Genomic DNA, 25,870 nt, shown 5'->3' with positions numbered 1-25,870 from the left:
ACAGCCTTGTCTGGTTCCTGATTTCAATGGGAATGCTTCCAGTTTTTCTCCATTTAGAATGTTGTTGGCTGTGGGTTTGTTATATATGGCTTTAATTATGTTCAGGTATGTTCCCTCCAGTCCAATTGTCTCTACAACTTTGAACATGAATGCATGCTGAATTTTGTCAAAGGCCTTCTCTGCATCTATTGAGATGACCATGTGGTTCTTGTCTTTGAGCCCATTTATATGATTTATGACGTTTATTGACTTACGTATATTGAACCATCCCTGCATCTCTGGGATAAAGCCGACTTGATATGGTGGATAATCTTTTTGATGTGTGTGTCTGTGTGTGGTTTGCAAGTATCTTGTTGAGAATTTTTGCATCTATAAAACATACTAATTATTTTTAAATGGTGAATTTTTATAGACAAATAAGTCTATTACTAACTGGCATTTTTTTTTTTGCCTCTTTTGGTACTACCTAACTGATTTGTTTTAACTTTAGGTTTTGGTGGTGCTATTGATGAACCCGAAGGTCTCTTGCAAACATTCTACCTCTGAGCTATACACCAGCTGTTTTAACTTTAATAGGCATATATTTAACAGTTTAGATAATCTCTCAGTGAAATGTAGTTACCATATTTACATCGATTTCACCAACTACTAAGAAAGAAAGAAACTGTCGTTATGACATTCCATTCTTATAAGTATTGATTATATTTAACTCCGTCCATCTTTTCTCTTCCTTCCCTCTAGTTTGAAATTGGCACAATGGAGGAAGCTGGAATTTGTGGGCTAGGGGTGAAAGCAGACATGTTGTGTAGCTCTTCTTCAGCAAATGATATTCTTCAACATCAAGACTCCAGCTGTGGTGGCACAACTAAGAAGCATTCGCTGGAAGGGGATGAAGGAAGTGACTTTATAACAAAGAACAGAAATTTGGTGAGCTCAGCATTCTGTACACCGGAGTCAAGAGAAGAAATTCCTGGGCGAGAAACTCGAACTGGTCCCCCTGATAGCCAGCAGGATTCAGAATGCAGCAGGAACAAAGAGAAGACCTTAGGTAATCATTACATACTGTACATTTTATTGACATTGTTTGCAGCCCAGGTGACCATGAGCATGGGCAGTTTGGAGGTGCTCAGTTAAAACATTTGTTGTCTTTGTTCAGATCAGTCTGCTTGTCTGCTGCAGTTATGTACAGAAGATGGAAGTAACAGTAGGAAGCTTAGTTATTTCTTTCTAAAATAATCAACAATTAACTCTCTTGAAAAAATTTGGGCCTACTGACAGAAGTGGCATTTGACTTGTCATATTTGTATCTTTATAATATAGTCTGCTCAAAAACTGTGGTGAAAATTTTATAGATAATGTTACCTTTAGTACAGAAAGAGAGTTAATCAGTTATTTTTTTCTGTTTTGTTTTGTTTTGTTTGTTTTGGTCTTTTTGAGACAGGGTCTCCCTGTAGCCCCAGCTGACCTGGAACTCACTATGTAGACCAGATTGGACTTGAGATCCGTCTGCCTCTGCCTCCCAAGTGCTGTGACTAAAGGTGAGCGCCACAAAATGCCTGGCTGTTTTTTTCTTTTTTGTTGTGATTTAGACCAAGAATGTTATATGTAAATTCTTTTTGTCTTTTTGAGATAGGGTCTCCCCTATAGCCCCAGCTGTCTTGGAATTTGCTGTGCAGACCAGGTTGGCCTCAAACTCACAGAAATCCGCCTGCCTCTGCCTCCCAAGTACTGGGAATAAAGGCGTGCACCACAGTGCCCGGCTTATGTGAAATTTTTTTACTGTCCCTTTTTTATTTGTTCTTTTTTTTTTTTTTTTTTTGGGGTTTTTTTTTTTGCTTTTTTTTAAATTTTTTTTCTGTCCCTTTTTTTTTTTTTTTGGGGTTTTTTTTTTTGCTTTTTTTTAAATTTTTTTTCTGTCCCTTTTTTTTTTTTTTTGGGGTTTTTTTTTTTGCTTTTTTTTAAATTTTTTTTCTGTCCCTTTTTTTTTTTTTTTGGGGTTTTTTTTTTTGCTTTTTTTTAAATTTTTTTTCTGTCCCTTTTTTTTTTTTTTTGGGGTTTTTTTTTTTGCTTTTTTTTAAATTTTTTTTCTGTCCCTTTTTTTTTTTTTTTTTTTTTTTTTTTTTTTGGAGATCTAGTCTCTAGCTGTCTTTGAACTTGCTATGTAGACCAGGCTAGTCTTGAACTCATAGAGATCTACCTTCCTTCCTCTACCTCCTGAGTTCTGGGATTAAAGATGTACAGTACCATGCCCAGCTGCAACATTATTCTTTTTTTTTCTTTCTTTTCTTTTTGAGACAGGGTCTCCCTACAGATCCAGCTGGCCTTGAACTTGCTATGTAGACCAGGCTTGTCTTGAACTCACAGAGATCCGCCTGCCTCTGCCTCCCAAGTGCTGAGATTAAAGATGCCATGTGCGCCCAACATTATTCTTACTAGCCCAAAAGTGGAAAGAACACACATATCCATTATAATAAATGAGTAAATAAAGTATTGTCTATCCATATGGTGGAATATTAGCCATAGAAAGGAACAAAACATTGGGAAATTCTTCATTAATGACTCTAACAAAACATTTTGTGATGTAAAAAAGCCAGACACAAAAGGCTACACATTGACTGATTCCCTTTTATATGACATGTCCAGAATTACAAAATTTGTGGAGACAAAGTAGATTGGTTGCTGAGGTTGGGGGTGGATTATGAATGCAGGAGAATAAAGTGACTACTTATTGGGTATGGCTTTGTTTTCTGGGTGATAAAAATGTTCTACATAATTGTTGTACAACCTTTTGAATATCCTAAATTGTACACTTATTTTTTGCTGTGCTCTAGGGATAAATTGTGTATTTTGAAAGTGAATTTAGCTAGGTATAGATGTATCCCTGTAGTCCCAACTACTCTGGAGGCTGAGGCAGGAGGCTCTCTTGAGCTTAGGAGTTCAAGGCCAGCCTGGACAACATAGCAAGATCTCATCTCTAGAAACAAATAATTAGAATAAAAGTGAATTGTATAGTATGTAAGTTCTGTCTCACAAACAAAAGTTCTAGACTGCAAAAATAAAAAAAAATGAGTTTAAGAATTCTCTTAATGTTCTTACTGGGCTTGGGCTAAATGAGAAAAGGTTTTATTAATGCAGTTTTACATGAATAAAAAAGTTTTCTCCTTTTGTGGGGTGGGAGAGAAGGGGTCTTGCTCTGTTGGCCTGAACTCTTGGACTAAAGGGATCTTTACCTCAGCATTTCAAGTGAACGTAGACTTGAGCCACCTTGTTCAGATTCAAAAGTATTCTGTTTTGAAGTCAGCCTGTTTATTTCCTTCCAGTTACGATACCAAAGTCATTTTAAGATACATACTTCAATGAAATAGCTCCCATGTAAGAACATTTTAAAAGTATTTTATTATTTTTATTTTATGTGTATGCGTGTATTGCCTGCATGTAGGTAAGTGCACCTGTGTTGTGCAGTGTCCAAGGAGGACAGAAGAAGCTGTTGGATCCCCTGGAACTGGAGTTATGGACAGTTGTTAGCTGCCATGTGGGTGCTGGGATTCGAACCTGGGTCTTCTGCAAGAACAGCCAGTGTTCTTAACCGCTGAGCTATCTCTCTAGCCCCATAAGAATGAACATTTTTAAAACTGAAAATAATATCTGTCATCCAGCTTAAGAAATAAATTTAAGAGGCAGAGGCAGGCGGATCTGTGTGAGTTCGAGGCCAGCCTGGTTTACATAGTGAGTTCCAGGTCAGCTAGGGTTACAGAGAGACCCTGTCTCAAAAAGATACAAAAAAATAATTTTTAAAACATCACTAACTTGGAATAACTGTCCCCTCCTGTTTCAACTACTTGCTTTTCCCTGCCAAAGTCCTTAAAATACTATTAGGTTCTTTTCCCCCAGCAAAGAGTTATCTTTCTGTCTTTTTATTCGTAGTCACCTTGGTCAGCATCGGCAAATGCTTAGTAAATCACCAGAAAATTAGCTACTGGAGTTGCTCACAGGAAGAGGTGTCACCAGTGATCTATGCAACTGATACTCCTTTTGAACTTCTATATTTGAACTTGGTCAGAAGGAAGCTTTTAAAAATATTCTCTGCCCTTTGTCTTAGACGTCTAATGGTTAGGAAAGGGAATTTTTAAACTTTCAATAGAGTTCTTAGTTAACAATATTAGAGTGTAGAAATTTGGGATGGGGATGGAGGGAGGGAATAAAGGAAGGCATATTAATCCAGAACTTAAAAAGTAGCCCCCTACCTTGATGAGCATCAAACCTAGCACATGGTAGTCAATGTTCTACCATTTAACTACGTCCCAAATCCCTAAAATAGTTTGCTTTGTTTCGGTTTAGTTTTGTTTTTTTGCAAAAGGATTTGACTTTGGCTCAGGATCCTCTTGCCTTAAGTTCTTTTATTTAAATTTATAATTTTTATGTGTATGAATATAATGCCTGCATGTAGGTAGGTGCACCCGCATCATGCAGTGCCCGAGGTCAGAAGAGGACGTTGGATCTTCTGGAACTGGAGTTACAGATGGTTGTCAGCTACCATGTGAGTGCTGGGAATTGAACCCTGGTCTTCTGTAAGGACAACCAGTGCTCCTAACTGCTGAGCCATTTTTTATTTTTTTGTTTTTTTGGTCTTTTTGAGACAGCCCCAGCTGGCCTGGAACTCAGTATGGAGACCAGGCTGGCCTCAAACTCACAGAGATCCACCTGCCTCTGCCTCCTGAGTGCTGGGACTAAAAGGTGAGCTACCACGCCTGGCTTGCCTTCTTGAATGCTGGGATTATAGGTGTGAACCGCCATGCCCAAGTCAAAGTAGCTTTCATAATTGAGCTGGCAAATGTCATTTTTTCTAGTTGTAGGTCTGGACATCAGAACATGGGAACTGTTGGTAGATGTCACAGGTTAAATTTGATATTCTTATTTAGGACTTATTTCTTATCTTGTTACTCATCAGGAAAAGAAGTTTTATTACTGATGCAAGCGCTAAACACCCTTTCAACCCCAGAGGAGAAGCTGGCAGCTCTCTGTAAGAAATATGCTGATCTTGTGAGTATTAAATTAAAAGCGTGAGGGACGTATGAAATAAAGCTGAATATGTGTATATTTGACAAGCTTTCCAAAATGTACTTTCGATGTAGCTTAAAATGTAAAATTAGCTCGGCGTGGTGGCGCACACCTTTAATCCCAGCACTTGGGAGGCAGAGACAGGCGGATCTTTGTGAGTTCGAGGCCAACCCTGTCTACATAGTGAGTTCCAGGACAGCTGGGGCTACAAGGAGACCCTGTCTCAAAAAGACAAAAAAAAAATGTAAAATTATGTTTTATTAAAAAATTTATGGAGGCCGGGTGTGGTGACGCATGCCTTTAATCCCAGCACTCGGGAGGCAAAGGTAGGAGGAGTTCTGTGACTTCAAGGCCAGCCTGGTCTACACAGTGAGTTCCAGGCCAGCTGGTGCTACAATGAGACCATCTGAAAAAGACCAAAAAAAAAAAAATGATGGAGAGAATCTGATTTCTTGGGGCCTTTTGTTAAAATAATGTAAATATTATTTTTTATGTGTATGCATCTAGTTACATTATTTTGTCAGCTAATATGTAGAAAACATTACATGACTAAGCTGTGGTATAGACATTTTTTCTTTGGTTTTGAGATGGGGTCTGGTTTTATTATCCATGATGGTCTCCAATTCCTGGGCCCAAATGATCCTTCTGCATCAGTTTTCTGAATATCTGAAAATACAGGCATGTACCATCGTACCTGGCTGGCAAAGATTTTCTGAAACTTGGTTTAGAGTTCTTTCTTACTTAATTGATTAATTTATATTTTGTGTGTGTATATGTGCACATGCACCAAGCATGCATGAAACCCTGGGATCCACCCCCAGCACCACATAAGCCCATGAAGTGGTGTAGGCCTATGATCCCAGCACTTGGGAGGTGGATTAGGAATTCAAGGTTATGGTGAGTTTGAGACCAGCCTGAGATACAGGATACCTTGTTTCCAAAAAAAGAAGAAAAAGGAAAATTTAAGGTATTATTTACCTTTATTAATAGTCAAGTATTTTTCTAACCTTGGGTTAAGAAAAGATTTGTTTTTGTTGTTGACATAGTCTTGCCTATGTATCCTTGATACCAGGCTGCCTCTGAATCCTAAATTTTGAGATTATAGGTGGTAAGAAAGAGTGTGTGTGTGTGTGTGTGTGTGTGTGTGTGTGCGCGCGCTCTTGCAAGCTCTAGTGCAGGCCAGTGAAAGGGCATGCGATCTCTCCACCTAATAATGGTCTTTTACTGAACATGGAAGTAGGCTGGTGGCCAGCAAACCCTAAGTATTCTCCTGTCCTTCACTCCCTGCAACACAGAAGTTACAGATGTTCATACCTCCATGCCTGGCTTTTTATGTGGGTGCTAGGGATTTGAAGTCAGGTACTCCTACCCACTAAGTCATTGCCTCAGGTACTATCAAAGATTGCACAAATTGGCTGGATATAGTGGTGCATGCCTATAATTCCAGCATTTGGGAGGCTAAGGCAGGGGAATTGTAGTGAGTTAGAGGGCAGCTGGACTACAGAGTTAGACCCTGTCTCAAAAAAAAAAATTTCGTTTTGGGCTGATGGGATGGTTCAGTAGGTAAAGGTACTATTACATCAAGACTGATGACCTGAGTTCTATCCCAAGGACCCACATGGTAGAAGAAGAGAACCAAGTTGTACAACTTGGACTGTGGCACATGCACACACACATATATACACACACAATAAATTAAAAGAAAAAAAATTGCAGAAATTGACTTTATTGAAGTTAAGACATCTTTTCATCAGTAATACCTAATTAAAAGTGTCAAGCCTAGCAGTGCATGCCTATATTCACAGCTATTCAGGACGCTGAGGTAGGAGAATCATAAGTTCAAGGGCCATATAGGCAACTTAAGCGAGACCCTATCTCAAAAAGTAAAAAGAACTGGGGTTATATAGTTCAGTGATAGAACACTTGTTTTGCATGCACAGGGTCTTGGGTCCACAGCAATGCAAAATAAAAATAAATTTAAAAATGAAAGAACGCCCACAAACAAATATGAGGGACAAAAAACCCAGTGAAATCTGGGCAGAAAATTTGAAAAAGGTATTTCATAGAATTGGAAAACCAAGATTCCAAGTATAACTTAGCCTAAAGGTCCAGAAAAACATGTAGAAAAATTAACTTTATATAGTGATCAGAAAAATGCAGGTGAAGACCTCAATGAGATGCCATTTTATGTCTCCACCCCTGCCAAGGCCAGATCTCACTAGGTATCCCTGGCTGGCCTAAAACTTGCTATGTAGACCATACTGGCTCTAAATTCAGAGTTTTATGTCTTTTGTCTGGCATAAATTGAAAAGTGTGCCAGCCGTGGTGGCACACGCCTTTAATCCCAGCAGTTGGGATGCAGAGGCAGGCAGATCTCTGAGATCAAGGCCAGCCTGGTCTACATACTGAGTTACAGGCCAGCTGGGGCTACAGGGAAATCCTGTCTCAAAAAAAAAAAAAATCAACAACATAACAAGAAAAAGAAATGTAAACTTTTTATGACATAGAGAGGGCCCGGATTTGCATGATTTTTTTTTTTTTTTTCCACTCTTTAAAAAAAGATTAATTGGGGCTGGAGAGATGGCTCAGTGGTTTGAATCCCAGCACCCACATGGCAGCTAACAAGTGTCCGGAACTCCAGTTCCAGGGGATCCAACGGCCTCTTCTGTCTTCCGTGGGTATTGCATGACATGGGTGCACTTACCTACATGAGACAACACACTCATACACATAAAATAAAAATAATATTAAAAAAAGATTATGTTTATGTGTGTGGGGTTATTTTGTGTGTATGAGTGTATTGCCTGCATATGTGTAAGTGCAACTGTGTCTTGCAATGCCCGAGGAGGTTGGAAGAGGGCGTCACATCTCTTGGAACTGGAGTTATGGACAGTTGTTAGCTGGCAGCCAAACTGGGGTCCCCTGAAAGAGAAGCCAGTGCTGTTCTTAACACCTGAGCCCTCTCTCCAGCCCCTAGTATACTCTCTTAACTGCTGAGCTATCTCTTCAGCCCCAGTATGGTTTTAGTTTTTATAAAGACAGGGTCTTATTTGGCCCTGGGTGACCTCAAACTCACTATATTGCCAAGGATGACCTTGAACTCCTGATCCTCCTGCCTCCATCTCCTAAGCACTGGAATTGCAGGTGTGAGTCACCAGGCCTTGCGGCAAGGATGCTTTTGGTGTGTTTTAGTAGGCCACAAGATGGCACTCTTGCTCTTTATGACTCAGCATCATTTTCTTTTTAAGTAAAAGCTGTTCAGAAATGTTAGTAAGCTGCCATCTGATATGGTAGTGTTGATGTCACCTTGAAACAGACTCATTTGCTTCAATCCTAAAATTATAACAAGTCTTCTCTCAAAGAACCCGGAGTACTGGCTATTTAATAAGTTCTAAATTCAGTACTGTAGCCTGTGGGTGTTAACTTTAGAAAAATATAGTATTGATTCCTAAAACACCAGCTTTTTAACAAACATTTTTTAAAGATGTTAATTTTTATTTTATGCATATGAATGTTTGCCTGCATGTATGTGATTATGGAATGTTGGATAACTAATTTCTTGGGGCTGGTAATAGTTATATAAAATTTGGATAATAAAGTTGAACTTGGATCATGAAAGGTTCTGAAAATAAAGTATATCAAAAGGGCTGAACATAAGAAAGAGATTAAAGTCATGTCTTCTAGACTAAATTTGCATACTTTCCTTATAACTATGACAGTGAGGAGATTAGCAGTGTTATACAGCATGAAACAATTTGAATTAAACTGCTATACACCAGTATTGGGCTTTTTTCCCTCCCTTTTTTGGTGGTGCTAGGGATGGAACCCATTGTCTTACGTGTGCTAGGCAAGTGCTCTACCGCTGAACTCTACCTTTAGCTCTCAGGATTAGTCTTTATACACACACACACACACACACACACATTTTTAATATTTTAATTATGTATATATGTGTGTGGGGGGGTTATATACATGGGTGAAATGTCCATAGAAGTCAGGAGGCAGTGTTGGATTCCCTAGAGTTGGAGTTACAGGTGGTTGAGTCATCTGATGTGTGTGCTGGGCATGACACGTGGGTCCTCTTGCAAGAGAGAGCACCAAATGCTAACTGCTGAACCATCTCTCTAGCTCATTATTTGGTCTTTTGGAGACTATACAGGTCTTACCCTGGGTATGATGGCATATACCTATAATGTCAGAACTTAAGTTGGGGCAGGAGGATTAAGAGTTCTAAGCTTGCCTGGGCTACATAGTGAGACTTTGTCTCAAAAAAAAAAAATTGCAAAGCTCTTACTGTGATTCTTCGGCCATAACTGAGGCTCTTGAGGGTTTTGTTATGCTTCCTGAATTTAAAGTTCTTGGTGATTTTAGCTGGAGGAGAGCAGGAATGTTCAGAAGCAAATGAAGATTCTGCAGAAGAAGCAAGCCCAGATCGTGAAAGAGAAAGTTCATTTGCAGAGTGAACACAGCAAGGCCATCTTGGCAAGAAGTAAACTGGAGTCTCTTTGCAGGGAACTTCAGCGTCACAATAAGACCTTAAAGGTTAGTTGGTTTTTGTTTGTGTCTGTTTGAAATCTCTGTGTCTATATGGAGACAAGATACGACCCTCTTTCTGGTTTGCATGGGATGATGCTGTGCATGAGGTCAATGTAATGTGAAACTGACAACATTTTGTGTTTAAGCTTTCCTTTCCTGTTCAAAGAAGGGCTTTTAGTTCCCTTGTATTTGGTCATGGGGAGTCGATGTGGGACTGATAGTTATATTCCCTGTTCACTTGCTTAAGTTTGTGACTTAGAAAGCTCAGAGTTGCCAGTTTTCTACTGAGCACTAAGGTAGCTGTCATGAAATGAGAAACTAGTAAGACTTCAGTTAGTGAGTCTGAGAAGGGAGAACTGCTGAGCTCTTAGGTAGATATTAGGGCTGCAGTGCTCAAGTTCTTTGGCCCACCCCCAGCTACTGTTTGCTGAGTACTTTAAAAAAATTTTTTTTCTGGACAGGCGTGGTGGAGCATACCTTTAATCCCAGCACTTGGGAGGCAGAGGCAGGCGGATCTTTGTGAGTTCAAAGCCAGCCTGGTCTACATAGTGAGTTCCAGGACAGCTAGGACTACAAGGAGACCCTGTCTCAAAAAAAGACAAAAAAAAATTTTTTTATGTGTATGCATGTATTGCGTACATGTATGCAAGTGCACCCGTGTTGTGCAATGCCCAAGGAGATCAGAAGAGGGCACCGAATTCCCCTGGAACTGGAGTTATGGAGGGTTGTTAGCTGCCATGTGGGTGTTGGAATTCAAACCCAGGTCTTCTCCAAGAACAGCCAATGCTCCTAATTGCTGAGCCATCTCTCCAGTCCCTGCTGAGTACTTTTGACAGTGGTACTTAAACCATGGCTGATTATACAGGAAGCATGAGGAGGTACCCAAAGATGAATTGGTATCCATGGAAGAAAGAGCAGAGCCATGCAAGGAATCTGCCTTTTACAGGGCAACCAGCCTGGCCTTGGAATAATTGGGTAGGACTTTGAGCAAGACCTTTAAGCAAATGCCTCTCCCAACAAAATTCCTAGGTACAACAGCATTTAGTGAAACAGACCATCACCAGCTGTGTGAGCTGTCATTTTCTTCTTTGCTTTTGAATCCTTATTTTTTTAATTACTTTTTTTCTTTTTGAGACAGGGTCTCACTATGTAGTGAATATTTATGTTTAGATTTTAAAGTTGGTGGTAGCTGGGCCAAGCAGTGCACACTTGTAATCCCAGGTACTCAGGAGTTTTGAGGCAGGAGGATTGTGAGTTCAGGATCTGCCAGGGCTCTAGGGAAATTTCTGGGTCAGCCTGGGCAACTTAATGAGATCATCTCAAAATGGAAAACAAAAAGTGGACCGGGGATATAGCTTAGTGGTAGAGTATTTACTTGTCTGGCGTACTCAAGGCCTTGGTTTCAACCCTGTTTACCCCTCCTGTGTGCCCCCCCAAAAGTTAGGTGGTATTTTTTTCCCTGTAACAAATGATTTCAACTAATTGTTTAGACATATAAAGGACTCTTGATACTTAAAATAAACTTTAAAAAAATAAGGATATTTTTGGTCCCTGGTCCTTCCAGGAGTGGAGGGCATAACAGTAAACAATAGGAGGGGCTCTGTGTGGGAAAAGCAGGTTTGTTTGTTTATTTATTTATTTATTTATTTATTTATTTAATTTTATGTGTATGAGTGTATTGCCTGCATGTATGTGAGTGCGCCCGTGTCGTGTAATACTGCAGAGGTCAGAAGAGGGCTTCAGATTCCCCTGGAACTGGAGTTAAGAACCGTTATTCCCAGAACCATATGGGTGCTGGGAATTGAATCCAGGTCCTCTGCAAGAGCAGTCAGTGCTCTTAACCGCTGAGCCATCTCTCCAGCCCCAAGCAGTTTTTTTTTTTAATGAGAACTTTCTGGTCACGAATAAGGGGGAGAAACTAATTTAGAAGGACTATTAAATACATTGCAGCAACCTGTGTGTGTGTGTGTGTGTGTGTGTTAGTGTTTGTGTGTACCTGTTTTGTGTGGAGGGTATGGGTCTCTCACTGAACCTGGAAGTTGCTAATACAGCTACACTGGCTTGCCATTATGCTCCAGGGATCCTCCTCTCTGCATCCTCAGGGCTGGGCTTATAGACACAAGCTGCCATGCCCTACTTTCATGGGAGTGCTGGATGTTAGAACTCAGGTCCTCATGCTTGGGCAGCGACACTTTATCAACTAAACCATTTTCCCAGCCCCCTCTTTTTCTTGAGACAGAGTCTCACTAAGTTGCCCAGGTTGTTCTTAGACTCACTCTACAGCCCAGTCAGGGCATAAACTTGGGATCCTCCTGCCTCAGCCTCCCAAGTAGCTGGGATCACTGGCATGTGCCATCAGGTCTGGCCACAGCACCTTTGAGCATTCTGTGTATAGGTCTACTATTAATAGAAATTCTTTTGGGTACTAAGGAAGAAAATATGCAGCAAGCACGAGAGGAAGAAGAACGACGCAAAGAAGCAACAGCACATTTCCAAATTACTCTAAATGAGATCCAAGCCCAGCTGGAACAACATGACATACACAATGCCAAACTCCGACAAGAGAACATTGAACTGGGAGAGAAGCTGAAGAAGCTCATTGAGCAGTATGCACTGAGGGAAGAGGTAATAGTATTCAATTGGTTTAGACAGCTTCTCACTATTAGCAATAACTTCTCCATTCACTATTGTAGTAAAAGTATTGCCACAGGATGTTTTAGAACGTCCACCTTTGTGTAGCCAAAGGGGGGTTATTAATTAGGGAAAGGATTAAACCACTGCGCAAACATAAGGATTCAATACTAGTCCATCTGTATGAATAGGTGAGATAATTTCTAGGAGTCTAGGATTCAATACTAGTCCACCTGTATGAATAGATGAGATAATTTCTAGGAGTCTAATACTTGATGTGATACTACAAGGTGGCAATTCTCATGTAGATTGTCTTATCTAGAGTAATAATGAATAAATATTTGGCTCCAGAATGCCCTATATCTCAGACATCTGTGATAACCTATACAGTATCCCGTATTATTTCATATTGTCTGCATTTTAGGTTGGTTGGTTTATTGTTTTGAGATAGGAGTTTTGCCATGTTGCTCAGGACAGCTTCTAACTTGTGTGAGCTTAAATGGATCCTCTTGTCTCAACTTGCCACGTACCTGATCATAGGCATGTGTAAACTATGACCAGTTTTACATTTTAAAAAAATTAAAAGGTGCAAAAGAGATAGCTCAGAGGTTAAAGAACACTACTAGCTGCATCCACATAGTGGCTAACCCATCCTTAACTCCAGTTCCAGGGGATCTGGCACGCTCTTCTGGCCTCAGGGTGCCTAGGCTGTCTTGAAACTCCCTGTGTAGACCATGTTGACCAGGAACTCATGGCAAACCTCTTGCTTGTGCCTCCTGAATGCTAGGACTGCAGTGCAGGTGTGTCATCCACAATACCTAGCTTGTTTTTTCAGTCTTTAACTGTGACCTTGAACTATGTGTGTCTGAGTATAAGTTTATGTATGAGTGAAGTGTCCTCTGAAGCCAGAAGAGGACAGTATATCCTCCAGACCTGGAATTGCATATGATTGTGAGCCACTGAGAGCTGAACTCTTGGTTCTCTGTAAGAGCACTGTGCTTTTAACCACTTAGCTAGCTAGCTTACCCACCTCACCCATCCCTGTAGACTTGAACTCTTGATCTTAGCTCAGACCCAGTGCCAGGATTATAGGCATGCAAAAGCACACACAGCTTTTTTTAAATGAGAGCTTTATATTATGGAGAGAAAAATGAAAGAACCCCTTTACCATACACCCATTGGACGTTACAAGTTTACTGGAATGATCCGTGACTACTGAGTGTGGCCATTGGTTTCTAAATAAGACTTTTGCAGCTAATCTGGAAGTTAATGGGATGGTAGCCAAATAATTGGCACGTCTACTGCCTTTAAAGTTAGTAAATGGTATTTTCCTATATCTTGTGTACAAAGATTCAAATAGCTGATTAAAAAAATATATTGTGATGTCTGCGTCTATGTTACTTTATCTGGTTTTCAACTCAAGCCTTACATTAATCTACACTTTTTAATATATAGCCCTTTGAGAAGTTTTTGTTTAGCTTGCTCTTATTGTGCTTTTTCTTTTGTGTGGGGATGAAACCCAGGACACTGCAAATAGCGGGCAAACAAGCAGTATCGTCAGTGCTATATCGTCAGTGTATTTTCCTCTTTAAAAAAAATTTTAAGGGACTGGAGAAATGGTTCAGCAGAGGACCCAGGTTTGATTCCCAGCACCTACATGGTGGCTAACAACTGTCCATAATTCTGGTTCCAGAGGATCTATTCCCCTCTTCTGGCCTCTGGTGGGTACTGTACAACATGGGTGTACTTACATGCAGGCAAAATACTCATACACATAAAAGTAAATCCAAAAAAATTTTAAGGGAGCTAGAAAGATGGCTCAGTGGTTAAGAGCAGTAGCTGCTCTCACAGAGGACCCATGTTTGGTTCTCAGCACTCACATGGCAGTTAACAGCTGTATTTAACTCCAGTTTCAGGGATCCGACACCCTTTTGTGACCTCTGAGAGCATTACACACATGTGGGCCACTTGCAAACATGCAGGCAAAAATACTCATACACATAAAATAATTTCTTAAAAAATTATTTTAAAAAGGAATTCTGAGCCAGGTGTGGTGGTACACACCTCTAATCCACCATTCTGGAGGCAGAGGCAGGAGAAACAAAAAAGATCCAGAACCTTTCTCACAGATGAAGCCATAGTTGTTTAAAGACTTTTATTTTATGTGCATTTTTATGATTATGTATGTGTATGAGTGTATGCCATGAGTGTGTGGGTGACTATGGACGGCAGAAAAGGGTGCCAGAGCTGGAGTTACAGTTGGTTTTAAGCTGCCTGACATGGGTGCTGGCAACTGAACTCTGGTCCTATGAAAGCTAAAAGAATGAGCAGTTAAGTACTAATGACTCGAATGTTTCACCTTGTTTTCTTTTTTGCTTGTTTAGACAGGATCTTGCTATTCAGTCTTGGTTGGCTTGGGTTCTCATAGATATAGCCCAGGCTAGTCTAGAACTCAGCAATCCTCCTACTTGAGCTTCTCAAGTACTGGATTATAGGCAAACACCACCATGCCCAGCTAGTTCCTTCTTTATTTTAGTTTTTTTAAAGGTATGTGTGCAAGTGTGCTCACCCTTGGAGGCCAGAAGAGGGTATTGGAACCCCTAAAATAGGTGTTACAGGTTGTGAGCCACCCAACCTGATTGCTGAGAAGCAAACTCAGGTCCTCTGGAAGAACAGTAATGCTCTTAGTTGCTGAGCCATCTCTCCAGCCCCTAGTCACCTGTTATTAATTTTTAAAAATTTATTTTTATTTTATGCTTATGTGTTTTGGCTACATATATGTAAGTGCACCCATGTCGTACAATGCCCGAGGAGGTGAGAAGAGGGTGTTGAATTCTCTGGAAACTGGAGTTACAGGTGGTTGTTAGCTGCCAAGTGGGTGCTGGGAACAAAACTGTGGTCCTTTGTAAGAGCAGCCAGTGCTCTTAACTGCTGAGCTAGCTCTCCAGCCCCCATTCTCCTGTTTTTTTTGTTTTTCTTTTTTTTGTCTTTTTGAGACAGGGTCTCCCTGTAGTCCCAGCTGACCTGAACTCACTATGTAGACGAGGCTGGCCTTGAACTCAGAGAGATCTGCCTGCCTCTGCCTCTCAAGTGCTGGGACTAAAGACGTGCACCACCACGCCTGGCTCATTCTCCTGCTTTTAAAAAACAAAAAGGTACCACACATCTTTAATCACAGCACTCGGGAGGCAGAGGCAAGGAGATCTCTATGAGTCGAGGTTAACCTGGTCTATGTAGTGGTCTATGTAGTAAGTTCCAGGCCAGCTGTAGCTACAGGGAGACCCTGTCTCAAAAAAGACCAAAAAAGAAAATTAAGTAAATAAATAAAGGAGCTGGAAGTGGTTCAGTGGTTGAGAACACTTGTTTCTCTTCCAGAGTTAAATTCCCTGTCTGTAACTCCAGCTCCTGGGATGTTCTGATGCCTCCATGGGTACCTGTACTCATGTGCACATATACCCACAGAGACACATACACAAAATTATTAATAATAAAATCTGGCTGGACGTGGTGTAGTCCTAGCACTTGGGAGGCAGAGGCATGTGGATCTCTGAGTGCCAGTCCAGCTGTGGCTACAGGGAGATCCAGTCTCAGAAAGACCAAAATAAATAAATAAAATAAAATCTTAGCTGGGCATGGTGGTGTATGCTATTAATCCCAGAATTAGAGGCAGAGGCAGGCAGATCAGTGTAAGATCCAGGCCAGCCTGGTTTATATAGCAAGTTCCAGGTCAGTTGGGGTTATACGGAGACCCTGTCTCAAAAAACCAAAAAAGAAAATAAAATCCTTTTTCTTTTAATTTTATAAGTGTTATGCTTACATGTGTGTAAGTGCATCTGTGTCATGCAGTGCCTTTGGAGGACAGAAGAGGGCATTGGATCCCCTGGAACTGGTGTTACAGATGGTTGTTGGCTGCCATGTAGGTGGTGGAATTCAAAGCCAGGCTCTTGACCACTGAGCCCTCTCTCTAGCTCCAGAAAATAAAATCTTAAAAAAAGTCTGGGCCACAGTGCTCAGGAGGAAGAGGCACTTGAGTCTCTGAGTTTGAGGCCAGCTTGGTATACACAGCAAATTCTAGCCCAGCCAGGACTATAGTGAGACCTGTCTCAAGAAAAGTCTGAATAAGATCCAAATAAAGTCTATCCACTTTACTAGTATGTATGTCTCAAGTCTCTAATACATAGGATTGCTTGTTTCGTTCTTGCAGTGTTTAATAAAGAGGTTTTTTTGTCCTACATGTTAATGGGCTGTTTCTTCATAGATGTAGCAAATTAGAAAATCATGTGTTTAAGTCATATTACTTGTGATTACTATTATGACATGTTTTATCCTTGGTCAGGATGTAATAGTAATCAAATTACTCGTAGCTGAAGATAAAACATCTGCTGTGCTCTCAATACTCAGCCTACCTACTAGTGTTTCCCCTCTTGCATAGCATACTGTAACTGGAAGAGTCCTACTTCTCCAGTTCTCAGAAGACATGTTTTGATAACTTCAGTGTACATAAATAGCCACTTGTCAGTTTTCTTTGGAAATACAAGCTTTTACCAGATGTCTGTATGTGCCAGGCACCAAGCACCTTACATGGTTCCACCATTGTACTAGTTACCATGCCAGATGCTGCCACTGAGATTTAGCAGCACAGAAATTTGCCCAATGTCACACACCAGTTTGCTTTATCTCATCATTCAAGCTGTCACATACTGCTTCCAGTTGGGGAATTGGCAGAAATTTAATGGGTAGAAAAAGGAATGGCCAGAGAAATTGATGTGCATGATCTATGGATTTATTAGCTTGATTTCCTTCTTTTTCTTTATGTCATTTGACTTTCTCAGTTCAGGGCAGAAACAAGAATTACAAAGCTTGTGGTGTGGTGCCTGTCTCAAGTGGGGCTGCCTGGCCATAGAGCGGTGCTCCTGCCCGTGGTATCAGACAGTACCACTGGTGCAGGGACAGAGACCCAGTGTTCTTAGCTATGGTGGTATTCATAGGAAAGCAGGGCAAATAGGGTGTTGCAACTAGTGTTACATTTCCTCCCCAGTTGTCTTCCTTTATTCATGAAGTGATGGAAGGAATTTTACTTTTTTCCATAGCATATTGATAAAGTGTTCAAACATAAGGAACTGCAACAACAGCTTGTGGATGCCAAACTTCAGCAAACAACACAGCTGATAAAAGAAGCTGATGAAAAGCATCAGAGAGAAAGAGAGTTTGTAAGTTCTCCTTAAGATAAAAAAGCAACTAAGTATTGCCAAAACTGTAATCACAGGTCATTTTAAACATTTAAATTTGGCTGGGAGTGGTTGGTGCACACCTTTAGTCCCAGCCTGGTCTACACAGTGAGCTCCAGGCCAGCTGGGGCTACAGGGAAACCATGTCTCTAAAAGACCAAAAACAACAAAAAATAAATAAAATTGACATTTAATGTTGCCCCTGGTGTATGCTAATTGGTTATTAGCTCTAGAAGGTTTTTGGCTACTTCTATTTAACTTTTTATACAGAAAATGGACTATAGTGGTCAGGCCAAGATCTGTATTTTTTCTGTGCTTAGAAAATGTATTTTATGGGGCTGGAGAGATGGCTCAATGGGGAAGAGGGCTTCCTGTGCAAGCTTGAGGACCTGAGTCCTCATTCCAGAATCTACATACCTGGCACAGTGGCACACACCTATTAAGAATAGTACTTTGGGAGTCAGAGACCTGGGGGCTCCTAGGACTTCCTGGCCACCAGCCTAGCTCCAGGTACAGTGAGAGACCCTGTCTAAAGGGAGTAAGATGGAGAGTGATAGAGCAGGACAGCGGACAGACTCTTCTGGCTTGTGTGTGCCCATGTAAGTATGCACCCCACCCCCAGGGCAAAAATAAATTTTCATAGCATTGTGCTCAAGAATTGTGTTATATTCTTGGTTGGTTAATTGAATGAATCATCTCATTCTGTAGCCCAGGCTGGAGGATGACCTTGAACCTCCTGTTGTTCCTTCTTCCACCTTGCAAGTGTTGAGATTACAGGCATCTGCCCCAACACCCAGTTTATATGGGATAAGGAACTGAACCCATGGCTTTGGGCATGCTAGGCAAAAACCCTAGCAATTGAGCCACATCTCCAGCCCTCCGCCTGGCTTTTAAAAATGCTCAGCAACCTAGTTCTCTGATTTCATTGCTTTTTAGGTCTCATCTTGCCTCTCAGGGAGTAGAGGTACTTTCTCAGCCATGCAAATAATGTTGAGGTGCTTGCCTATGTTTTAGAAACGTGATTATTTTTACCTAAAACACTACCGTTTTATCCTGAAAGCATGTAAATGACAACTGATGGGAACAAAGTATTCCATCTGTAGGACAATGATTCTCGCTGAAATAGTGAGGATAGGCTTAATTGTATGGTACTTGACATTAAATTCGTATTTGTAATTACTATTAGTACTTTGCAAGAATGTTTCTGTTTTCTAGTTATTAAAAGAAGCAACAGAATCCAGGCACAAGTATGAACAAATGAAACAGCAAGAAGTACAACTAAAACAGCAGGTAACTTAATAGTTGGGGATAATAGATACATACATTCATGGTACATACCTTGAATCTCCTCTAAGGTAGTTTTGGTTGTTCCCAGTAAGAGCTGACCAAGGCTGAGGAATCACTCACATGCCTCTCCTTGGAAGTCTCTTCTTCATGTAGGGTGACCATCCATATTTGCTGAGATCCTCCATGGTTTTAATACTGAAAGACCTGTCTCTTAGAAGCTTCCCCCTGACTCCCACCCCAGTCTCAGGCCAACTGGGATTGTTAGGTATCTTTAGTGGCTCTTCTAAGATCTTACTTGTTCCAGTGCATTCTGTCATGTGTTACCTTATTTCCCACCAAAGTAAAAATAATAAATCTCCAGATTTAAAGAATGTTACAAAATGGCAATTTCATGTAGTTTTACTTATGTTTACAATTTTGTGCTATTAGTATTTAAACTGTTTTGAAACTGCTTATAACCACATAGTTCCTCTCCTGGGTAGTTTTATGGAAGTGTTTTTAGCCATGGCTTTCCCTCCCTTTTCATTACAGACTGTAGACATATCTTGTTAAAATCTCTGAAATGAGAGTAGTGGGTATCCTCTCCTTAACCTTAAGGTACAAGACTTTTTTTTCTGGTCTTTTTGAGATAGGGTCTTCCTGTAGCCCCAGTTGGCATGGAACTCACTATGTAGACCAGTCTGGCCTTCAACCCACAGAGATCCACCTGTCTCTGCCTCCTGAGTGCTCCAATTAAAAGCATGCACCACCATGCCTGGCCTTATTGGCCCTTTTTTAATCAATTACACTCTATTGAAAAAAATTTATTTTGAAAGTTTATTACAAGTATCTTTAATGTAAGATTAAATTAGTTCTAAAATACACTAATACAGTAAAACTGCCATGACTCTAATAGAACCTCTTTTAGGTGCTAGTTTTTGGGTTGGGTGGGCATCACACAGTGTTGGTATTTAAAGCTAGCATAATTTAAGAGTAAAAATTTAAGAGGTAGGAGCCGGGCGTGGTGGTGCACACCTTTAATCCCAGCACTCTGGAGGCAGAGGCAGGCGGATCTCTGTGGGTTCAAGGCCAGCCTGGTCTACATAGTGAGTTCCAGGACAGCTGAGGCTACAGAGAGACCCTGTCTCAAAAAGACCAATAAATAAATAAATAAATAAATATATTAAATAAAACCCCACAAAACAAAATTTAAGAGGTATCATGTCAGAAATCTCTGAACTTTCAACATAAGTTATGCTCATGCCAGAAGGCTGGTAGGAACCAGTTACTTGTCAGTCGTGTACATTGTTCTGCTAAAAGTATTCAACTTGAGCACCACCAATGACCCTAACTCCAGGCTGCCAGCCTCACATGCACTGTCAGGGTGCTCCTCCTCCATTGGCTGTTGCTCAATCATCTGTATTCTTCTGCATCTCACTTCCTATTTTCTTTCTTCTGAGGCCATCCCTCACTTCTCTACAGATGGTGCTTCTTCATCTTTTTTGGAATATGGGTGGGGGAGGGTCCGTTTCAGAGGATGTCAGGGAGGCTGACGTGGGGATAATTGCTTGAGGGGGAACTGGAGTTTTACTCTCCAAAGAACTTTAGTATGGACAAGTCGACTCTCCCTTTTTTGTTTTGGCTTTTTGATGCAAGGTCTCACTGTGTAGCCCTGGCTAGCCTGGAACTCGTTCTGTAGACCAGGCTGGCCTCAAACTCAGAGATCCGCCTATGTCTGCCTCCCAAGTGCTGGGATCAAAGGCGTGTGCCACCATGCCCGGCCCTTGTTCCCCATCTTCTAGTAAGCTCTTTTGTTTAGGCTAATGAAATTGGGATGGGACTTTCAGTCTGATGCTTTCTACAACAGTGCCTGTTCCATGTGCTTCCCCTATGGCCTACCACCCAGTAACTGTGGGTGTGCTGCCTTGCATATTTTACCCACCTACCCCCATCTTGTTGAATGATATTTAATATTCCTTTTATAGCACTGGTAATGGGATTCTTGTTCATTACTTGGGACTGAACCTATGGCCTTGCACATTCTAGGCAAGCACTCTACCACTAAGCTATATCCTCTGTTTTCCTTATGTCTTTTATTTTAAGTTAAAAAAAATTTCTAGCCCGGTGCGGTGGCACAGGCCTTTAATTCCAGCACTCAGGAAGCAGAGGCAAAGGTAGGTGGGTCTCTGTGAGTTTAAGACCAGCCTGGTCTACATAGTGAGTTCCAGACCAGCTGGAGTTACAGGAAGACCCTGTCTCAAAAGACCAAAAAAAAAAAAAAAAAAAAAAAACCCCAAAAAAACTTTACATCTATGAATGTTTTTCTTGCATGTCCAGGCTTCTCCCACTTTTCATTTTTTCTTCTGACCCTCACACTGTACCCTCTTCTCTGAATTGTTATTCTAAGGGTGACTATGTTTATATTCTTCATGTCCTCCCCTCCTTTCCCCTTAACTATCCTTCTATTGAATAGTTTCTCCCCAACCAAATGAGTTTTTTGGCTTGCTACACTTTGCCTATACTGAAGTTATCCTTGATACCACCAAGCTAAGAACTATGCAGGTGGTGTTCTTAAAGGTACCTCCACCAAAAAAAAAAAAGTTTTCAAATGTAAGCAAAGGGAATGAATGCTTCCAAGCATTTAACATTTGCAGGTGTATGAAATTCATAACTACCACATCCTTTGAGTTTTATTATAATTAGTTGGGCAGGGCTAATGTTTCCATTTTAAGTATATGTTAGCAACAAAAATCTTCCTAAGTATCAGTATGTTAGTACTTCAGTGATGTGTCTGCTATGAAGAGACTGGTATGCATTTATTTGCTCTTTTTTTGTAATTTTATTTATGTGTATGCATGTATTGCCTGCATGTAGGTAAGTGCATCCATGCCATGCAATGCCCACGGGGGTCAGAAGAGGCTGTCAGATCCCCTGGGACTGGAGTTACGTACAGTTGTTAGCTGCCATGTGGGTGCTGGGATTCGAACCCGGGTCTTCTGCAAGAACAACCAGTGTTCTTAACCGTTCCGAGCCATCTCTCCAGCCCCAGCTCTTCTTCATTTTAACGGTATTGTGTTGGAAGTTTAGGACTCTGCATTGTTTACCTGGAAGTTGGAATAATCTATTTTCTTCTTTTTCTGTAGCTTTCTCTTTATATGGATAAGTTTGAAGAATTCCAGACTACTATGGCAAAAAGCAATGAACTGTTTACAACCTTCAGGCAGGAAATGGAAAAGGTATTTGTATATTTTTAGTAGACTGCAAAACAAAAAAGACCTTATATAAGCTCCTTAAAGCATGATTACTACTTGGGTGAGTTTGAGACTCTTCAATCATCTTGCCACAACTAGGCCATGAATTCTATGATACTAGAATTCTGCCTCTTTTTTTTTGGTCTTTTTGAAGCAGGGTCTCCCTGTAGCCCCAGCTGTCCTGGAACTATGTAGACCAGGCTGGCCTTGAACTCACAGAGATCCACCTGCCTCTGCCTCCCAAGTGCCGGGACTACAGGCGTGCACCACCATGCCTGGCAGAATTCTGCCTTAACAATAAATTCTATTAGGTCTCCCCCCAAGATCTCCTTGTAGTCTCAGTCGGACCAGAGAGCTCTTTGTTTCTGCCTCTCCAGTGCTGGCTTAGTTTTTTTTCTTCCCCCTTTTTGCAATAATTGTCTAGGCTTTAAAATCTTTTTTTTTTTGAAACAGGGTTTCCCAGAAGCCCCAGCTGTCCTGGAACTCACTATGTAGATCAGGCTGTCCTTGAACTCACAGAAATCCACCTGCCTCTGCCTCCCAAGTGCTGGGACTACAGACGTGCACCACCACCTCTGGCTTAAAATCTTTCAATACAGGTAAACACTTTTTTGAAAGATACCAGACTAAGAAGCAAAATGATATCCATCCATCCAGTCCCTTCCTCTTTTAAAAAGATGGGATCTCATGCCAGCCCAGGCTGGGGTAACTTGAGCATGACCTGAACTTGTTATCTGATCCTCTATTTGTTTGCACCACCAACATTCAGTTATTTTTATTTTTTGAGAGGCTGGCCTCAAATTCCAGGATTTAAGCAGCCCTTTTGCCTCACAGGTAGCTGTGGCTACAGGTACACACCACCATACTGGACAAACTTGAAAATTTTTGTTAAAATTATTTTCCTGCCTGTATATATGCAATGCCTGCAAAAGCCAGAAGATGGCACCAGGTCTCCTGAAACTGCATGTACATATGATTGTGAGCCACCTTGGGAGTAAGGGAACAGAACTCAGGTCCTCTGCAAGACCAGCAACTGCTCTAACCACTGAGCAATCTCTCCAGCCCATTTTACTATGTAGACCAGGCTGGCCTTGATCCCACAGCCATCCCCCTGCCTCTGCCCTCCTGAGTGCTGGGATTAAAGGTGTGAGCCACCATGCCTGGCAAAGTGGACAGATTTTAAAAGTGAGAAGTACTGCAGTGTATGGTGTTAGACACATAGTGTGAGGGTACATGTTCTGGGTTATTGTCTCAGTTGCATTGTAGTTATTTATAAATGTGTGTATGTGGTTGTGGGGCTGGAGAGATGGTTCAGCAATTAAAAGGTGCTTCCTCCTTTTCCAGAAGACCTGAATTTGGTTCCCAATACCTATATTGGGTGGTTCACAACCACTTCTTATTCCAGCTCCAGATCTGACTCCCTCTTCTGATTTCTGCTTCATGTGCACAAGCTCCTACACAGACACATACATATTAATTAAAAAAAATAGATCTCTAAAAAAATATAATTGTGAACAAATGTTTTTGGCTTCCTTTTTTCTTATTTGTAGTGTGTATGTCAGAAGACAACTTGTTTGAGTTGGTTCACTTCTTCTACCATGTGGGTTCTAGAGATCAAATTCATCAGTCTCGGAGCCAAACATTTTTACCTGCCAAGCCATCACAGCAGCTCTTTTACTTTTATGTGTGTGTGTCTGTGAGTGAGTCTGTGAGGAAGGAAGGAGGGAGGGAGAGAGAGAGAGAGAGACTCTCTGTAACCCTAGCTGGTCTTGATCAGCCTGTTTCTGCCTCCCATATGCAAGGACTAAAAAGCCTATGGCACCAGGTCCAGCACCCTCTTGCTTTGTTTATTTCTTTTTTTGAGACAAGGTTTCCCTGTGTAGCCCGTTTTCCTGGAACTATATAAAACAAGGCTGGCCTTGATCTCAGAGATCCACCTGTCTCCACCTCTTGAGTGATGCAACTAATGCGCCACCATGCCCAGCAGTTCCTGTTTAAGAAGGCCTTTCTTTTTTCAAAAGACCAGCTCACTTCTGATAATATTAGGAACATTAAACATGCTCAATTAACATGAGCTAAACAGTGCTCAAATTACCACCTTCAAGTACTTTTAGACCTAGTAATCTGGAGAATTCATGAGCAGCAGATCTCTGCCTACCAGTTCTTTCTTTGAGTTGATAATCCAATCAAGGGGCAACGGTTAGGTTAGGTAGAGTATTAACTCCAGCACATGCTCACTGTTGAAGTGGAACACAGTTCAACACTGGAGTCCCCAAATTTGCTATCCTCATGGAGAAATCTGTGGGATGGAAAAAGATCACAGATCACAGTGGGTCAACACTCAGATCTTCCATGAGCCTTTGTCCTAGTTTGTCTTAGATACAGCACAGGGCATTGGCTCAGACTTGTTTCTCTTGACAACACCTGGCTCAGTGTCCTGATTTGAATCATAGCTGATATGCAATAAACACAGTGAACAAAGAAATACTGAGTATATGGCTAATTGATATTCACAGGCATAGGTCAATCTCATTCTCAATTTCTGAGAACTAGCTTCTTGTAGCTGAAGTTTAAGAATGTTCCTGGGTTGGAGAGAGAGCACAGTGGTTAAGAGCACTTATTGCTCTTACAGAGGACCCGGGTTCGATTCCCAGCACCCACAAGGTGGCTAAGAACCATCCTTAACTCCAGTTCCAGGTGAATCCAATGCCCTCTTCAGACCTCCACGTCATTGCACTACACGGGTGCACCCACATACATGCAGGCAATACACTGCTACACATAATATAAAAACAATAAAAAAAAAGTTCTTTTGGTCTTATTTTATACTATCTGGGTTGTGGGGTTTTTTTTTGTTTTTCTTTTTGTCTTTTTGCGACAGGGTCGCCCTGTAGCTGGCACTGAACTCACAGAGATCAGCCTGTGCTGGAATTAAAGGCATGCAGCACCACACCTGGCCTACTTTACTATCTTTAGCAAAACTGGAGGTAAAAAGTCTTGAGTTGTGAGAACTGAAGCTTAAAGTTTAACTTTACTTTTTTCCCTGGTGTCTTTCCTAAATTATGCCACCTCTAGTTCTGAAATGATTTAAAGTTGTGGCTCTGAAAATCTTACTAAGGAATTGGTTTAATAGGCATTTTGTTTTACACAACGTGGAGAGAAAGAGGTGCTGTTATTAGATAGAATGAAAGCACTCTAGCACTGAGTGGAATGTGCTGCTGCCTCTCTAAAACTGCCGTTGTACTTTTTTTGAATATGAACTTCCCACTTTGGTTTTGCCCCAGGAGCTTTGCTACTAAAAGACAGACACAGCTTCTTTTATAAAGGAACATGCATGCAGCTGACAGCTGAGTGAGCCAGATGCAGTGATGGGAGGGGGCAACATTAAAACTTGTGGTAGGACAGGGAGTAGAGAGAAGAAATGCAATTTGTGATTCTAAAATTGCAATTATTTTGATTCACAGATGACAAAGAAAATTAAAAAACTGGAAAAAGAAACAATAATATGGCGCACCAAGTGGGAAAACAATAACAAAGCACTTTTGCAGATGGCTGAAGAGGTAAGATGGTCTCCAGAGATTAGAGTGTGGTGTTGGTTATCTTACCTGGGGTATAGGACATATGTTGGGTCACTTTGACTGTTGAATGGACTGTGATTTTTTCCCTGGCAGTATGAGCCTCTTAGCATCCAGTTAATTCACCTAGGCTTGTGTTGGAGACAAGAATTTCTAACAAGAATCTGAGATGCTCATGCACGGAGTTGAGGCCTATGGGAGCATTTATTGTATTTCCTATTATGACTGCAAGCAAAACACCTCATGCCTTCTGCCTGGATGTAGTCTTTTCAGAAAAAAAAGCAACAAAATTGTTTTGGGCAGTGTAAGGTGAATTGTATTGCTT

General features: G+C 41.1%; 1 protein-coding gene across 1 annotated transcript in view; it reads left to right on the top strand.

Moving 5' to 3' along the window:
• Txlng (taxilin gamma) overlaps nt 1-25,870 on the top strand; it is a 67,269-nt gene that overhangs the window by 37,845 nt on the left and 3,554 nt on the right. The window contains exons 2-9 of the mRNA XM_008852215.3: nt 742-1,048; nt 4,949-5,040; nt 9,430-9,600; nt 12,025-12,219; nt 17,316-17,435; nt 18,669-18,743; nt 21,863-21,955; nt 25,435-25,530. Coding sequence (XP_008850437.1) covers nt 742-1,048; nt 4,949-5,040; nt 9,430-9,600; nt 12,025-12,219; nt 17,316-17,435; nt 18,669-18,743; nt 21,863-21,955; nt 25,435-25,530 — 1,149 coding nt within the window. The remainder of the gene's footprint in view (nt 1-741; nt 1,049-4,948; nt 5,041-9,429; nt 9,601-12,024; nt 12,220-17,315; nt 17,436-18,668; nt 18,744-21,862; nt 21,956-25,434; nt 25,531-25,870) is intronic.

The sequence above is a fragment of the Nannospalax galili genome, unplaced genomic scaffold, assembly GCF_000622305.1.
Source record: "Nannospalax galili isolate Female #2095 unplaced genomic scaffold, S.galili_v1.0 scaffold325, whole genome shotgun sequence".
NCBI classification, from domain to species: domain Eukaryota; kingdom Metazoa; phylum Chordata; class Mammalia; order Rodentia; family Spalacidae; genus Nannospalax; species Nannospalax galili.
The sequence above is the reverse complement of the archived record's forward strand: the minus strand, read 5'-3'. Positions and strand labels throughout refer to the sequence as shown.